This window comes from Rhamphochromis longiceps, linkage group LG14 (assembly GCF_057381845.1).
Source record: "Rhamphochromis longiceps isolate RC_006_pf linkage group LG14, R_longiceps_female_GT1.1, whole genome shotgun sequence".
Lineage (NCBI taxonomy): Eukaryota > Metazoa > Chordata > Actinopteri > Cichliformes > Cichlidae > Rhamphochromis > Rhamphochromis longiceps.
In genome coordinates this window covers 32,746,049-32,764,245 of record NC_140570.1, presented here as the reverse complement: position 1 = coordinate 32,764,245, position 18,197 = coordinate 32,746,049, and the positions used below count along the sequence as shown (strand labels likewise).

General features: G+C 40.6%; 2 protein-coding genes and 1 long non-coding RNA gene across 3 annotated transcripts in view; all 3 read right to left on the bottom strand.

Moving 5' to 3' along the window:
• nbeab (neurobeachin b) overlaps positions 1–1,963 on the bottom strand; it is a 118,867-nt gene extending 116,904 nt beyond the window's left edge. The window contains exons 1-3 of the mRNA XM_085380895.1: positions 1,811–1,963; positions 721–839; positions 13–120 (exon numbers count right to left, since the gene is read on the bottom strand). Coding sequence (XP_085237021.1) covers positions 13–120; positions 721–839; positions 1,811–1,958 — 375 coding nt within the window. The 5' untranslated portion in view covers positions 1,959–1,963. The remainder of the gene's footprint in view (positions 1–12; positions 121–720; positions 840–1,810) is intronic.
• An 836-nt stretch (positions 1,964–2,799) lies between these two features.
• Positions 2,800–6,449, bottom strand: LOC146654460 (neurobeachin-like). Its single transcript, XM_085429332.1, has 5 exons — positions 6,310–6,449; positions 5,515–5,707; positions 4,396–5,385; positions 3,244–3,461; positions 2,800–2,995 (listed from the first exon to the last, which is right to left on the bottom strand). The coding sequence occupies exons 1-5, from the start codon at positions 6,447–6,449 to the stop codon at positions 2,800–2,802; spliced, it is 1,737 nt and encodes a 578-aa protein (XP_085285458.1).
• Positions 6,450–10,299: 3,850 nt separating this feature from the next.
• LOC146654459 (uncharacterized) lies at positions 10,300–16,417 on the bottom strand. Its single transcript, XR_014907329.1, has 3 exons — positions 16,308–16,417; positions 10,971–11,050; positions 10,300–10,352 (listed from the first exon to the last, which is right to left on the bottom strand). It is a non-coding gene; the product is annotated as an uncharacterized LOC146654459 (long non-coding RNA).
• Positions 16,418–18,197: the final 1,780 nt, after the last annotated feature.

Sequence of the window (18,197 nt, the reverse complement as noted above, 5' to 3'; positions counted from 1 at the left end):
GTCTGGACTCACCACGTCACGAAACACCACAGCACGGAGTCGATTGATATCCACATCCTGCAGAAGGCGATCGGGGTCCTTGATGGGAGACAGGTTACTAGGGAGAGTCTCTATGGCTGTCTATAGCAGAGAGACGACAGGACGTGACATGCTACTCCGTTTCATCAAAGCTCACCTTTATGTGTGTTTTTTCCTTTCAGATTATTTTAGGGATTAGAAAAAAGATAACGATCATAGAGCTTAAAAAAATCTGCTGATATGGTGGGTTCAAAGTCAGATTTAGCATCACTGGATGTTCAGATGATACAAAGAACTGTTTGTCCCTCTACGCATGTCACATTATGAGCACTGGTCAAAGTTTTCTCTCACTGGTGGTTCTCATGCTTTTTTGCCATGAATCACTTCAAAAGCTGGAAAACAGTTCACACCCCACGGGCTGCAATTTTTTTTTATCAATAATGAACAAAGACATTTTGATCTGTATTTTATTTTAGTGAATCAAAGATCAGCAGTACAGCATCAAACTCTTGCTTACCCTCCCTACAAAAAACATTTATTCAACTTTAATGGCAATTTAGCTTTTATATAATTCATTTGGATTTGTAAACAAGGAGCATCAAACAGAACAGGGAACTTTAATTCCTAGCAGCTAAGTCAGGAGACTAGCTGCTGCAATATTTTGGACACTTGAGACAGGTCATATGTGGCATCACATCCTACCTTGCTGGTAGCGTTATGCAGGATTTCCTGAGTCTTGTTGTTGAGAATGGAAGACGTATTTCCCCTTTCCCTGTGTCTCTGCCTGCACTCCAGACAATTTCTAACGGCCACACAACACACTGCGCACAAACCAACACACACACACACACACACACACACACACACACACACACACACACACACACACACACACACACACACACACAGTAGATAAATAGGCTAATTTCAGAGTTAAGTGGAAATTAAATGTTAATAAAAGGCACAAACTCTTTGAAACGAATCAGTTATCTCTGATGACTATTTGTTCCAGGCTGTCAGGAAAGATAGCAGGAGTAAAATCAGCAGGCAGACCGATTTCACACTGAAGCCTGTGATGACAAATTGTATGTTTGCACCAAGGACACTGTGTAGTCTGAAGGCTATTTTCTATCCCCCAGAGCACAACTTATGAGTCAGCAATCAAGCAAACACAGGCTCGCCAACACACAAACCCACAGGAACAAACAGGTACAGACACATTTTGACTGACTTTGTGTTTCAAATACTTCATCCAAAACATCTGAGCTATGAATCTTACAGCTGTCCACATTTTAGTAACTCTGAATTTAGGCTGTTATTGCCTTTTTATTTAAATATAATTCATCTGATCTCTATTATATGAAATGTCACATGCAAACAGGCACATGGGCAGAGAGCACCTCACAGGGTCCTATGAGACACTAATGACAGACACAAAGGCTAGCATTTGCAAAGAGAACCTGATCAAACTGCAAATGAATCTCTCTGCTGGCTCTGAATCCCAAAAAATTGACTCATTTTTCACCGATAGAAACTGCAGCAAAAGCCTGAACATTCTCCAATCTAGTATACAATTAGCAAACCATTCCTAAATTAATGACCTTTTTATGATTGTCATGGATTAGAGGATTTATCAGAATATGTGAAGAGACTACCGTCATGGTATTTTCCACCTCATTCACCTTTCAGTATACAATCACTACATAAAGATATGTTAATTTAATTGCTACCTCACTGCATTGACTTTTACTCATTCACATCTCTGGCCACAAACATGTGATCACCATCTTACCAAGTCTGAGGCACTGACGCATCAGGCCACCTGAGGACATGTTCTTTTCAGCCTCGATCTCACTGAAGTTGAGGGAGCTTGAGAACACCAAGACATCCACCATGACCATGAGACGGGACAGGAAAGTGATGGCGGTCTCTGAGGACATGCCCTGTGTTGCCTCGATGTTCTCTAAATCAGTCTTGAAGAAGCAACAAGGGAGACTTGATATATGCACATTCTCACTGCCAGCTGTGGTTAAAATGTAATTATTTAAAGGAAACGTGCAAAAAATGTGAAAAGGTAGGCATGTCACATCTATTAATACAGTATAGAATGTGGCTGAATTTTCCACAGAGAAATTTAGGCCAGAAAGTAGGAAACACCATATTTCATAAGTGGTCTAAATAGGGTGTCTAAGAAAGTAGAGCTAGAATTACAAGCAAAAACTGGAGGAGTATTGGATCTGAGTTTAAGTAAATCACACACACACACACACACACACACACACACACACACACACACACACACACACACACACACACACACACACACACACACACACACACACACAACATGTGGGCAGTACATATGTATTCAGATCTATTTAGTATGAATCAACAGATTCTTTTATAACTGTAGTGCAAAATTCACAGAGAGCAAATAAAATAGCGATAGAAGTACTAACCTTGGTACTCTACACAGGCACAAATGGAAAAAAAGAAAGAGAGGGGAAAAAAATAAAATCAAAATCAATTTCAATTCAAGACTGCAAATTAAATCTTATAATTGTACTAGAAAGATCAAAGTAAACAAGAAAGGCACACAGGGAAATTAATTACAAGCATAAGAAACTGTGCCAAAATAATGTCTCAAGCATTAATTATAGCAGGATGAAGCTGAACAAACAAAGCCCCAATCAATAAACACAAACAAGTATTTTTTTTTAGCCCCCACAGGTACAAACTGTATCGTTAGAGCATAGACGGAGCAGTTTTAATAAACTACCACTAGATGTCATTATTCCCCTTCACTAAAGTCAGTTTACTTACTGAAGGAGACGTGGCTGCTGAGAGAAGGGGCAAAATCCCTCCACAGGCGATAATGATGTTGTCAACCATTTGCGAGATGAGATGGATGGTGTTGTGGACAAAAATGATGTTCTCATTACTATTAACAAAGTCCATGACCGATTTAGTGGAGTGACTGCAAAGAGAGGTAGGGGAAAAAAACGCGAGCATGTGTTACTCGCTTCTATGAAACACAGGACAATTTACTGCACTGTAAGCAAAGAAACAAAAATATCAGATGAATAAGAATCTAATATCTCTAAAATAGTAATCAAACTTTGTGTTAGTTCTGGTACAGGGGTAGTAAGGGTAAGTATCACTAGGTGCACCATGCTCACCCTCCCTCTCACTGGCTCTCAAGCGCACATAAATCATTTCACACACCTCCTCCAGACATGGACGTCACTCTCCAGTGCAAACAGCAGGTCAGTGAGCAGTCTCTGGTGCATGGCTGACCATTTGAACTCTGGGATGCGGAACATTGTAGTGCGTGGGCCAGGGCTGAACTGACGTCGTTGTTCCTCTGTCATGGGCGTCCCCCTGAAGCCAAGATCCACATGTATGTCCCTTTCCATTTGGGTGATCAGGCGGCCATGCAGACTCTGATTGAAGACCAGTTAATTACTTAAACAAATTAATCTGGAATTACATATACAGTCAGTGAGATTCATGAGATACTGAAACACATTATCTAAGTGTACTTACCTGATCAATAGCTCGCCCAAAATCAGATATAACCCTACTGTCATACTATTAGTTGCAAATGATAAATTGCCAGGTTATACCGAGTCCTCAAATAACCTCTTAACACCTGCGGGTACAGAAAACTCCCCCAAAAACAACAACAAGCCCAGTGGAACCACGAAACCGCTTTAAGATGAATGAGTCAGCAAGGTGCTGCAAAAGCCCTGTTTAAAAAGCAATGGTGATAAATTCAACATGAGCAATTACGCAACAGCAAAAAAAGATTTAAAAATAAACTCTGCTCCCCACAAGCCCTCCATCACAGTGACCCAATCCAAGCAAAAGATCCTGACCTCTGAGAAGGAGCACAGCTCATAAGGGGAGCAATGAATAAATCCCAGGCGATTGCTGCAGAATAATGCTTTGTCTATTTCTACCCTCATGTTGGCTCAGCCAACTATTCCACCAGCCCAGTTTCCTGAGTCTCAGAGGGATGACGCCTGTGTGCACCAGGCCTTCCTGTATCCATTAGAAATGCAGTTGGGGAAAAGAATGATCTCTGTGGGCCTGTTAATATAGAGCTGTTCAAAAGGGCTAACACTTCCCTACAGTGACCTCAGCCTCACTCCTTACTTTCCTCTCTTTTTCCAACTCTGTCACTACCTTTTTTAAAATTCAAGATTATTTCATTTATCAGTTATAATTCCCTCCTGGATAAAAGCTTTCAAATTGGTGGTCATGTCAGTGAACTTTTAGCATTTCCTCTATTTAAACTTTTTTTTTTTAAATCTCGAAATATTGGAGAAAACTTATTTTGCTTGAGGGAACTACATGATTTAATTTCACACTAACCTGGGTGGTGGCTGTAGTCTGAATCTTCTTCGTGTCCTTGTCTTTGCCATCATCTGATTTTTCTGTGTCAGAAGTGTTGGTTGTTGCATCTACACCGCTGCTGGTCTTATTAGACACGAGGTCCCCTTCAGATTCAGCTGCCGCTGTCCCCTCGGTGACCTCTAGGTCTTTAGAAGAGGTGTCAGTTTCAGCACCGGGAACAGAGCTGATACCCTCCAGGGCTGTTTGTAGTTCAAATTCATCCTTCTCCAGGATACTGGGTAAAGAGCTGCGTGTCATGTGGACTAAAAGGCTCAGTTCAGTATTGGCACTGTTGTGGACTGGTGGCTCTGGGCTGGGTAGCACCAAAGGCTCATTTGGATTGAGTTCATGCAGTAGCTTGTCCTCAATGCTGCCTGCCACCTTTCCAAACAGGAAGCTGTTGCTGTGAGGGATGCTGTCCTCATCTAGGGTAATGAGAGGGGCTGCATTTTGGTCATCCATGCTGCCTTTTGCCAACAGCACACTGTTAACATTGGTGTTTAGCTTGTCCACAGCAGCACAATAAACATTATCCAACAGGGAATCCACCTCCACCAATGCTCCATTTTCAGATACTCCCAAAGGTTCAGAGGATAGGTCCAGATCATCCAGCTTAACCTCCGTAGCCTCCACCTTTTCAGCCTTGATGTCCACCAGGAGATCATGAACTTCGACCCGGACTCCATCTACCAAACCCTCTGTTCCTTTGAAACCCTCTTCAGACCCTTTACTTTCAGCCAGAAGATTGCGCGAGTCTGAACTCTCATACTCTGTCTCACTCTCAGGTGTCTGGGAGTTATCATCTATTTCTCTGATCTCAATCACACCCTTGATGCCAGAGGCTTGAGCAGACAGACCAGAGATGGTGCTGACCAAACCCTTCTTCCCCTTCTTAATATTCTCCTCTTCCTGACGTTGGTACTCTTCATACATCTTAGCCAAGTACTCTTTATGTGCTTCATATGTCACCTATAAAAAGGTCAGTTTTACAAACAATATCAGCTACACATTTATGATACAGCCAGCTGTGAACTGACAGCGGAGACAAGACTGAATGAATTGCAGTGTTTCTTCTTTGCTGTACAACACAGCACTCACCTTTGAGTGGGCTATGGAGAGTGTGTCCACCCACACGCGCCATCCTCCCCACTCGTACTTGATTGCATGGTAGAGCAGAATGCGAAAGATGTTGTACACCATCTCCGTGATTTTCTGCTCTTCAGTACTTTTAGGGTTAATGTAGCCAAGAGAAAACATCCAGTCCTGCCAAACGGAACACTGAAGCAAACACCTGCAAAAGGCACATCAGTCAGCTAATACAATCTGCGTAGGGCAAGTATTTAATCCTCTTACCTTTAGTTTTACATTTCTAATTAGGACTGGTGATATAAAATAATTTAAACCAATTAATATTCTGCTTCTTTCCTACATCCTTGTTTCTACCAAAAGAGCACATCATGTTTATTTGACCATTTCTATAATGATTTTATTATTTTATTGCCAATATTAAAAAATGAGCAGAGTACAAAAAACATGAACTTTTTTCTTTATTTTACATCAACAGATTGACACGCCACAGCATTTTGACCTTTTAATTTAGGCTAATTAGTGTTCTTGATTTAGGCCAGAGGTTTCCTAGGGTCGGGAATCTAATTGCTATGTGCACTAAGATAGTGTGCATACGGATATGAGAAGGACAAATTTGAGTGAAAAAGCGAGAAAGAAGAAATGAGCAAGTGCCAAAAACTGTCATAGAAACATCTGCTGGAGAACACATGCACGTCCAAAGATAATTTAGCATTAATTAAAGATGGTAATGTTTAATAGGCTGATACATTAACCAGCAGGATAATTAATGGCGTGGGAGGGCGAAGGTGGCTAGATTCTGCTCACCGTCTGTTCTCTCGGCTGTTGCTGAACAGTTTGATCATATCCGAAAGGAAGAGGCGGCGAACCTCCATCAGCTCTGTGCTGGGGGCAGAGCTCTTCAATAAAGTTGCCACTACCTTGAGAATCACTGATATCACATCCATCCAAACACAAAAAGGTGCAGGTATTATCTATGCTGCTAGATAATCATGTACATTGGAAAGCAAAAGACTGTGACAGAGAACAGGCTCACTTGGGTTCTGAATCTTGACAGTGGAGTCAGGCTCAGGATGGGGTTTGTGAACTACCTGCGTGCACACCTGCTCCGTCAGAATCTGGAGCAGAGGGCGATGAAAAGACGTCAGTCACACATACTGTACATAAAGACCAATGTTGGAGTAATGCTAGCACATTGGAGTGGAAAATGTTTTGTTACCTCGTAAAGAGTGTTGTAGGTCGTCACAGTCACAGTGTTTGTGTGTAGCATGAGCCTCTCTCCCAGGAGAGTAAACAGGCTGTGTGTGTGCATGATCTCCACCTTCCTCCTGTAGATAAACACAATCACACACACACACACACACAAACACAAACACACACACACCGGCATAATGGGAAAGTGGCTTGTTTAGAGCTCCCTAAGCCACTGAAAGGATCAGTGAGTGCCGTCAGCTTGCTTCCCAGTTCTCACCCACAGGGAGCCAGGCTCTGGAGACAAGTGTCAGGAACTGCCTGCTGTCATAAATTGGGGGAATTTTGTTGGAGGTGTGTAAGATAACGAAGTTATCCTGTCACTAGGAAAGGCTCCAAGATGCAACAGAGGCATACCACAGGTGAATTGGTTCAACAGTGACAAACTGCATGGGCAAAAAGTATAAGGACTGCTGTCATAATGCAAACCTAAAGCTGCTTTACTCTGACTAAAGACAAGTTGGAAATTTCCTAATAAATTTCAAAATCTGTATTTTATAGAGGCTGGCAAATTGGACACTCTGGGAAAGAGCAGCATTTCTCTCAACTGTATAAATATGGAAATTTAGGAGAAAAGGGCAGAGTGATGATGCATAGCATGCTGAGCTTTACAGTCAGTTACCATCACCATAAAGCAGAAGAACAAGCTTTGTTGTCAATGCTTTCATGAATGTAAATCCAGACAATGACACTCTATTTTTTCCCTGAATAAACTTTAAATTAACAGTTGAGACAATATTATAAAGAAGGCACACTGTTTAAAATATGGGAATTGGATGTGAGCTATTCAGTGAAAAAAGATTAAATACCCTGCTATTAGAAAGATAAGGAAATTGTACAGCTGTAAGCACATTAAGATCTGAAGCTATAAACCTCCCTTTTCATATTCACAAGGATTTTTAAATGTTTAATTTTATGATTACGGTGTGAGCAGTTGAAGTTATTACCAAAAACTGGGATTTGAGTGAAACTTGCACTTGAAAAATTTGCAAATATCTTATATTTGCTTTCTCTCATGCTCTTTTTTCCAGTTTTCTTCTACTGCCTGGGCCCAAAATACAAATTAATTTGTTTATCGGGTTGACCCATCGACCCAGACAGAATAGCAATATCTACCATCACCGTGCTAATGAATATACATAACAAATCAAATTATTATTAAAGACTCATAACCTCAAGAAAATCCTTTTAATTCATTATGAGCTGCACTAGCGCTTATAGGGAACTGCCACTGTGCATTACCTTGTGCGAAAGCTATTAAAGGGCAACGTGAGGATTTAGGCTTTTCAATTGCGCCTGAGGCTTATGCTTGCCATTTCTTTCTATTCAGCAGGCACCAGTAACACTACCTGATGCACCGCTATTGTTAACTCACCACCCGCATATCTTCCCCTGCAACCTGCATTTTAAACCATAAGCTTTCTACCCGTAGGCACTCTCTTTTCCCTCTAATGTGCAGAATACTGATAATATGCTGACATCCTAGTCAGTATTTTATTATTTATTTTACACTGTGAGACGGTAACTTGGGCTTCTTCTACCCTTCTCAAGTGAATTAATGGTTTACGGGCAAATTGCCAAGAATTCAGGTGTTCAACAAGGAAGTGCACCCACATTTGCAAAGCTGGCATCAAGTCAAGAGTTTTTGGCTCTTCCCTGTAGCAGAAACAGATGATACTTCCTCTTTCTCCAAAACCTAATTTAGAATTTTTCTTTTTCTATCTCACCAGCCTATGAAATCTTGAATTGGACATGGGCATGAACAAAACTAAAACCATTTTATATGAGGCATGATTAAAAAAGTTCCAGGACTCTAACCGAAAAAAAAGCCAAGATATCCACCACCTGCCATGCTCCCAGCACTCCTGCTATTTTTAGATCATTCTGGACACCTTTGCTTGGGCAATTGCTTTGCATAGTGGAAATCCTCCACTGTGTAAAAACAGCACCTCTTTAACTTTATTGTGTTTTTGGTTTTGAAGTACACAGGGAGGCAAATCTGGTAAGTAGAGTGAAAATTGTGCTGATGCAAAAAACAAACAAAAAAAAAAAAAAAACTGCTGTGTGCTCCTGCACTGCACGATGGCATGAAAGCACGCCTCGCCTTTAAACACATTAGATTGGTAGAGTGGAACTTTGGGTTGGTACTGTAGCCTCAATCTGGGGGGTGGAAGTGGGCTGAATTCAATGCACAACCTCAGATGATGAGTATGCTCAAAGATATGCTCCTTACATAATGTGACACATGGAGGCTTTGGCACAGAGGGGATTTTGTCCCCTGATATGAGCAATGGGCCAGTTTAACAAAGAAGTTAAATCAACAGCATGTGACAATAATAGTTATGTAAGCAGTCCAGAGGTGCACAGAAAGTTCATCCTAAAGGGGATTGGATTGAATTTAAATCAAGTAAGAAGTCTCAGGAAATTTTTAAATTGCATATTAGATATTACAACATTACATATTGAGTTTCATTAAGCTTTAGATTAGTCACTATAAAATGCATAAGCGTGTGGAATTACAAAGTTATGTTAACTCACTTATGGCCCAAATGCTTAAGGAAGTACCCAAGGACTTTGAGGGACTGCACGCGAATGCTTTCACTCTTGGAGGCCATGAGCTTGTAGATTACCCTGCAATATAAACAAGCAGTGAAAACGACAGTACATGGTCTTGACAGAGTATAGCCCTGATGATAAAAAGGCTTTGCAGCAGTTAGCTGACAACAACTTCCTCTCAGAATGAATTTACATTAGCATCAAAATCTGCTATAGAAAACACAAGCAATTTCCTTAGAACTCACTTGTAATGCTACACTGTGTGCATTTATATTTTATAGGATCACATCGGGCAAGTTTGATCATCACATACAGTGAAATCAATATGGTAATATTGTTACTTTCCTATGCATATTTTTTCCCTCGTTGAACATATGAATTATTCATGCACCACACGGGCACACAGCATCAGCACAAGCGTTAGGTGCTTAGGTTTATTTTGTGAAATCACCTCTTCATTTTGTGCCTGAACAGCAAAGAGTCTTTCCCTGAGGGGCTTACCGTATTCCATTTCTCTGGTCAAAAGCAGGGATCATAGAGGCTGGATGCTCAGACATGAGGGCCACCACCAGCTGCAGCACATCATGCAGATTCTCGTCCTGTAGTCAATCCAGTGGAGAAAGAAAGTTTTAGAAAAGCAGAGAGCACAGCTTTTCTTCTAAACAAAAAGATTCCTTATTAAGACTAATAAAAGTGCAGTAAAGGCAGAATTTAAACAAACTGCAATCACAGAATACAACTGAGGCTCTGATACAAGATTAAAAAAAATCAGTACGAGAGCAGGGACCAGTTTTTGCACATCAGAAATTGCAACGTCAGTTAGATATAAACTAATTTGGCAGTTAAAGTGTTAAAATAAAAACAAACCGCTTCTAGATGAGCAATTATGAAAATGCACTGTGACCTCGAAGCTTAGAGCAGCAAAGTGATACAATAACACACTGAGTTAATTTACTAGGAGCCGAGAGTCTCAGAGGTACCTCATGCATTGTTAACAAGTAGTTGAGGATGCTCTGTAGCTCATCCTCCTTCACACCTCGGTCCTGAAAGAGCGCAAAGAAAATTAAATATTAGAGAGGCTGAAAAAAGGCTTCAGAGCTTTTATGATTTTCCATCGATTCGTTTGAAATTGCTTGAGGTGAAACACAAGAGTTTTGGCATCCTCAGTGTCAATTTTCATTGTTGTACTCTGAACGGGTTTACGATCGATGCACCTCGTTTCTGCAACAAAACCGTATTGAACAGACAGATAACTCCAAACTTGATTTCTACTCTGTGTTAAAATTTGATGTCTTCTTCCCTGCCCCTGGATGCGAGCACGATAATTAACTGCAGAAACATAATATCATAGGATGTAAGCAGCAACATGTCAACTTACCTGCGTGCAATAAAGAAAAACTAGCTGAAGCAAAGACAAACAGCAATTTGTAAAATTGAAACTCACAAATATATCTTCACGCAATGATGAAATAATTATTAAAACTGTCTTCTTCTTCTTTTTTTTTTACTGAATCCATTAAACTTTTCATGCCCAGCTAGTTTCCTGAATTTATTAAGGAGCAGGCCAGGATAACATTATAGGATAACAGAGGAGCGATCTCCATATTTTCTCAGTGCAGCCGTGTGAGGAGCTATGAGGCACAAAGACAGGTAGAATATACCTTCAGGATGAGTTGCTTGAGGAAGAGAAGCATGAATGCCCGCAGAGAAATTATTTCTTTCTGGGTTGGCCTTGGACCATCTGTGAAAGGAGAGATAAAAATGAGAAAGGAGGTACAGGAACCAAATAAAACATATTCCTGTCATTTATTTTCCAATCTTGTCTCAATTTTTAATATTTTATTGGTGCCTTATCCGTTCCTTTTTGATGTTTTTTAATAACCTTAAAATATTTCTCTCGTTAAAGTCATATTTTCTGCTCCTCTGGGCTTTTGAGAAAAAGCTTGGGAGCCTTTTAAAGCGCAAGTGACTATTTTTAGATTTATTTTGGGTATGTTTTGTTGTTACAGTTTTTGGTCTATGATGTCCTTTATTGATTCACTGGATTCACCTTCAGTGTGTGGATGAAAAGTTTCACCAACAACCTAGTGTTGGGCATACAGCCAATCTCCCACTTTGTCATCAGAGCAGAACACGTACTCTGGCTTTATGCTTTAAGCCTGGGAAGGGCTCATTTGGAGTATTCATCTTAAACGTATTCATCATCCACACAGCATCCAAACTCTGTGTATCCCACGTAGCCTTGGCCACAACACAGTACCCAGGCAGCCAGCCCAAGGTCACCTCTGTCACACCTGCCCATCACACCTGCCAACATCTCATTAAATCTACGCAAAATGCCTTTGCCAACTTAAGGTCACTTTGGCACTCTGAAGTTAGCCTCACATTCTAACTTAGTCAACATGTGATGAGCTAAGCGCTGTCACCAGGTGTAAATAAAATAGAACGCCAGGAATGACAAAAAACGCTGATTAACCGTCATATCAAAGAGCTGCTCCCGTTGCAGTGATTTGGCTGGCACAAGAATTAATGTTGACACAATCAGCCACTGCTCATTATCATAAGCTCTTCAGTATTAACCAAAACATGTTTTCATGAGCAAACACTCTAATGGGCTCCAGCAACAGGCAGATCACAACAATACAGAGCTATTCAGACCGACACATCAGAATATACAGGATGTGGCATACATTACCGTCTATGACAATACAAGCCAATCCCCTTAGGATTAGCAGAACTCTCACTGTAGCACAAAGGCAGGAAATCTGGTGCATGCACACACATATTTATATCTACAGTTCATTTCTTATACATCTTATGTAGCCAATAAGGTACACTGACAAAATCTGTTGCATTTACACAGGTAAGAAATGACAGTAACAGCGTTAAACCGAAAAAACCAAGTGTTTAATGGAAAATTTGATACTTTTTTCATTGTCTTTCTTCTCCTCTCAGCCCTGATAAACTCTAACCTCCACCTTGGCAGAACACATGTTCATTTGAAATGGTGACCATGCCACGATGACAGATACAACCGCAGTAGACAACTGACCATCCTGCTTCAACAACCGGTCAATGTAATCAATGATGAGGCTCCCTGAGGTTGCAGGATGATGATAAGTGCTGCTGCATCCTGACACTGATTAATAGAGGGAGAGACAAAAAACCCAGGGCAGGGACAGAGTCTGACATAGAAGGGACGATAAGAACATTATTACTACAGCTGCCGCATCTCAGTTATTCGCAACCAATTATGCTCAGCAGCTCTGAACGGCCCTTGTTTCTCATTTACAGATTGCTTTACTTCCTGCGTCTCAAGGGCACAAGGAGAAAGCCTTTATTGAAAAGCGATTTATGTCCATGTGATTAATGCAGGAGCCTAATTTCAGGTTATGACTGATGATAATAACAAAGTTATGGCATGCACAAAAACATGTGTGACGTCTATTGTTACAAGGGTTTCAATAGAATAGTGAGTAAATTAATTTGTTGAGTGAATGTTTCCAAACAAACAAATTCTGACATGATGTAATAATCTGCAGTAGCACTCACTTTTTCCTTTAGATTTAGCCATGAGTTGCTTTTGCATCTTTTACCCAGGTTTAACCTTTTTTGTTATGGCGTGTAGAGTATAATCACTTTAAACTGCAATAAGAAAACATTTCATAGGGACAGACCGCAATTCAGTCCTGCCCTTACTAAAGGGTAAAGCAACTTGTGGCTCTATATTGATGTTTTACTGCATAAATGTGATTCTTTTGTAAATACTGTCTGAAAAATGCCTTAAAGTTGCAGCTGCACTGGGACAACTTAGAACTAGATTTTTATAACATACCAAACCAAACATTGTAATAAGTCGTATTTCCAGATTGCTATCCTACGAGTGTGCATAGTGCCCCTCAGTTACCTAGTCAGATCCACTCCGTGCATGAAAACAGCATGATGGTAAATGTAATGCCATCCCTCTTCTTCTCGCCACATATTTCCTCCACCAAAGATTGTTCAAACGTGACTTGTAAACAGAACGCAGACAGGCTACAGACAAATGTTTGTAGATATTAAAACCTTTTTTTTCCCTTCATGTGCTCTGTTGAGTTTTCATGGTATAAATTTGTAAATGTGACAGCACACCAATGAAAGAAGTGAAAGCCTTCTCCAAAGATACATGGTGGTTTACCCTTAAGGACGACACGCACACGCACAAACTATTCATCTAAAACTCTTGATCGTATTATTCCTCTGAAGCATCCCTGCATGTCTGTAACTGGTGATTTCTCTTATAATGGGGATAACATTAAAGTGAATGTGGTAAATGGCCAAGAAACTTTGCTGCCCATCTCATTACTCATTATTTAGTAAAACAGTCAAGGCAGAGACAAAGACAAAAGGAGAATGATATAGATTGAGACAAATTGTGTGCTGGCTTGTGGGTACATGTCACAGACTGACAGAAGCTGAGCAATGAGCAACTGTCTATGAGTGTCTGCACCGATTCTGCGCATAACCGAATGATACATGGCTTTAATTTGATAGCGCTCTCTATTAAGACCTGAGGGGGAAAAAAAGGGGGAGGCACTCCCAGAAAAAGAACGAGTAGCTGGAGGAAATCAGTTTTAAACGCCCTCTCTGTGTCCTATAATTGAACACTTCATTATCCGCTTGGCTCTCTCCCTTTTTGTATGCATCTTTGTTTGGTCATTTTTCAGTTTAGGAGGACAGAGAAAAACTGAATTGCCAAAAGATGCACAGATCAATGAAACCAGACTCACTCGGAAAATTACGTACAGCAAAAAGGTGATCCATTTGAGAGGTCTTCCATTGAATCTCAACCATTATTTCAGCCCATTACAGTCTACCAGGCACACAACGACAATCAGCACCATAATTGCACTTTGTAAAGTCTGTATTCAGCGACAGCTTAGCGAAAAAAACAACCAACTCAGCAGAGGAATGTGCTTGACAAGTATGGACTACAAAATGTAAGTGCAGATGTGGATGTGTTTGTCACACCTCTTTTTATTCACAGTTTTGTTGAGCGGCGACTGCTGCATGTGCCACTTAAAATGCATTTTTTTGTTTATATTTCTCCAGTGTACTTTTTGGATCAGTCTTAATTTTGTGCTGATGCATGATGGAACGCCGAAACAGAATTTCACAGACTTTCTAGTTTCCCTGTGTACTTCAGCTCTGTCCCCTTTAAACACAGACACCTTGTGAAGGAGCCTCATCTAGGCATTCAATTATCTGAGTCACAAGGCAATGCCCATGATTGTAAGTCAAAGTCTGGGATAGACTGGTAAATCTGGAGCTTTTTTATTCTTAACCTCTGCTGACTGTTTACCACACGAGTTGAAATCCTTGGATGGCTCCTACCTGTTTATCTTATCGTCATTCTCTCATTTGGTACAGGAAATCAAATTACAGTCAGATATAATCGTAAGTCAGAGTAGTTCTAAACAGGAAACTCGCTCTTGAAACAATCTTGTGCAAAAAAAAAAAAACTACAGTTCCTACGTTTAGGACAGAAACAAGTCCTAAACAAGCTATTTTAGCATCACAGTAAGTTATTACAAATTGGTGAACGGAGTGTTCAACACACAGGTTATGATAAAATCTTGTCGGAGTAGGGTGAAAAGAATTCATTGTCCTAGAACATGAACTCAAGACAAGACATGAGAATTAAAAGGGAAAAATGTCCTAATAGGATTTTGGCTTCAACACTTGCAAAAGTCATGTGATTTATACAATTTCATACTCATTAAATGCTCCCTTGTGGCCCATGATCTGTTATAAACTGCTCCCATCAGGATAGAAATGTTTCATGACTAAAACAGATAACTCTGTTTAATAATTAGAATTTTGTTTTCTTTTTTTATTAAAAACAAAAATAGTACCCAAATCATGGCATCAGAAATGCCTCAATAACTCCTCAGTGTAAAGGTCAAGGATTCAGGGTTTCTTTAATCTGGCCCACATCTCTAGGATGAACTTTCATTACTTGAATCCTGTTAACATCCTTTGATCTACAAAGGAAGGAATAAGGGACACTACCTGGTGTGAGCTGATGTGATTTGGAACTAAATAAAGTCAGAAATCATGAGCGTAACTCAGCCTGTATGTCACTACCACTATTAGAATTATATCAGTTAGGATCACACCCATTGGTAAAGTATCATGGACGCAGGCAAAGTGTCTTGATGTGGTATATACAGACAAAACACTGCAATATTCAGCCAGCTCTGCAACAGCCCGACAGAATTAGTAAGAAATGATCAGTGCCGCAGGAAATGCTGGGGGTAGAGAAGCATGATTTTTGGAAGAAAACAGCCTCTGATTGTACAACAAGTATGACATTGTCATTGTCAGAATACAAGCTTCAACCTTCAGCAAGTAAATTTCATTGGGCATTGGTGCAGTATAAAGTGAGCTCTAAGATCCAACATAAAACAAATCTTACACTGTGACACAGATAGTTTCAGTAAAGAATAATGGATAGCAAAAAGGAAATGACAGTTCAAGGGCACTTTCACTCCCAGCACAGCCTGCTTGGTGACATGCTGTTGTTTCACAGACTGAGGATGCCAGTCATGCTATTGGCCCAGGTTTCAGAGACCTAACACCCACACTAAGCACCCGAGTGGGATGACAATATTGATATGGTGTGTCTGCTTCACTGTCATCTCCTGTGATGGCCACGGTCCTAACAGCTGACAAGCAAGCGCTTCCATGTGGAGATGAGTCATTTCAAATGAGGGGGAGCTGCTGCCATTTCAGGAAGACGCTTTGATAGCAGGCTTTTGACTGAACACAATGACTGTGATTGGTTCGGTACCAATGAGTTGCTTACGAAAACACCGAGCTTCTTGTGGATGAGCCCTCGGATGGATGAGAAAGAGTTTACATAAACAGCAACCCCCATCAAATCAAATCCTAAATCCACATCAAAGAGAGAAAAAAAGAACTTGCTCAAAATGATCTAGGATGCTTCATAGGCTCACCAAGACCCCTTGGTGTGATGCCGCTGCTTTCTGAAGGGTTGACAGCCCAGTAGTAGTACTTCAGCGTATGCATGAGCTGAAGCACAGTCCCCACCCGACGAATAGTGTTGTAGATGGTCGCTGTGCCAATAAACTCAGCAGAAAGGTAGGTACACAGAGAGAGCTGTACCTGGAACACAAACATAGACACATAGATGTACTCATGTTACTAAATGCACAGTTAAGTAAAAAATGTAAGTAAATATTGACATCAGCCCAATGAACCACAAACCACTTTTAGAAAGAAGTTTTGCTGTGATATTTCACACTAACCGAGCTCATTATCCTTGCAGGTGTATGCTCTAGATGGCCACTGACCCTGTATTACTCAATTTCATATTTGTCGCAGCTCCACTCTGTTCAGTGATGATTAGCATGTCCTCTGTAATTAGCAGTAGACCTGAGAAGAATCCTTAATCCTACTACAGCCCTTTTAGCACTAAATACTGATGGCTTTTCCCCCATATGTCATAAATTGCAAGATAGTAATGAGCCAAATATGAGTCATGATGAAAGGTGGCAGAGTGGCTATGATGTGCGTGTGATGTGATATCGTTTGAGGGCCTCTGAGACAAATGAACACTGCAATACTGTTAAAGCAATATCCATGGGAACAGAGTATTAAAATTGCTCACAAAATCTTATATGACCATGGAAGGACATCATAGGTCCCGTGTAATTAATGCACAGTGCATGTCAGGGTGCTCACTGGCACAGCTGGCTCTCTGCAGCCTGTGCAGCTCGAGAATATGAAGAGAGGAAATGTGGACCTTGTGGGATGTCCTCAGGGAAGGAGCCAGAGTAGCTGTGTGTAGCTAAAGTGTTCTACCCCACTTCATTACCTAGCTGTTTCTTTCATTTCTCTACTCTTTTCTCTATGCCCTATTTTGGAGGAGTGTGGCAGTCGAGCCTCCAGACACTTTTGTATTTATTTCCTCTTTTTATTTATTCATGCCTTGGCACCACAAGCAGCATTCCTGAGGCAAATGTATTTGCCACACACACATTTAGCTTCTTTGATATACCTCATCCTATTTTTTATGGGTCATTTTTTAAATTTGTTACGCTGGCTGCTGGGCTCTGTGGGTTTTTGCAGCAGCTCTACCTGTACTAGATGCACCTGCTCCTTGTCTTTTCTATCTCTGACTTTATGTCCTCTACAAGAGTTTTTTTTTTTGCTGGTTCTTCAAATGTTCAATAAAAACATGTATGCTAATTCATAACGAAGAAAGCTTTGTAATGAAGACTGTCATTTCCAAAACACTGCCCGCCCCCACCCCGCGGTCCGCAGCGCTGTTGAAAAGGCTGTGGAAGTCCCTGTATTAAACACGTAGACCTGTGACACAAAAATCACCAAACTCGGACGACCACAGACTGTTTTCCTTCGTGGTGATGAAGGAAAACGCTGGGTTGGCATGTAAAAGGGCATTTATTCCCTTCAAAGACCTGCAGTTCAAAAAAAGCGCCCCTCGACAGCCAAACCCATCTGTTCTCTGATTGGATTGTTACATTTGTGATTGACATGACATTGACCATGAAAGGAAGAAAAATAGGGTCAAAATCCGTACTTGTAACCTGCAGGGGTTTTTTTTCCTAAGTCCACACACAAATCTTTTTTATGCACACACAAATTCTTTTTACACATACAAATCTTTTTTACAAGTACAAAATATTTATGACCACATTTTGAGCCCATAGAATCTCATCAAAACTGACACCAGTATGATGCATACTTGACAGCCTGTTTCCATTAAAATAGAATGAATGTGTAAGGATTTTTATTTTTTTATTACCACCCCACGCTACAGAAGAAATCATGATGTGGGGCATTACTAAAGCCTGTTATTGTAA

What these genes read in the sequence shown, in the direction of transcription:
- LOC146654460 (XM_085429332.1), bottom strand. Translation starts at nt 6,449, where the DNA reads ATGGATGTGATATCAGTGATTCTCAAGGTAGTGGCAACTTTATTGAAG. An exon ending in AACAGCCGAGAGAACAGACG is followed by an intron (nt 5,708 to 6,309) that starts GTGAGCAGAATC and finishes TGCCTTTTGCAG; the next exon opens with GTGTTTGCTTCAGTGTTCCG. An exon ending in TCTCCATAGCCCACTCAAAG is followed by an intron (nt 5,386 to 5,514) that starts GTGAGTGCTGTG and finishes ACCTTTTTATAG; the next exon opens with GTGACATATGAAGCACATAA.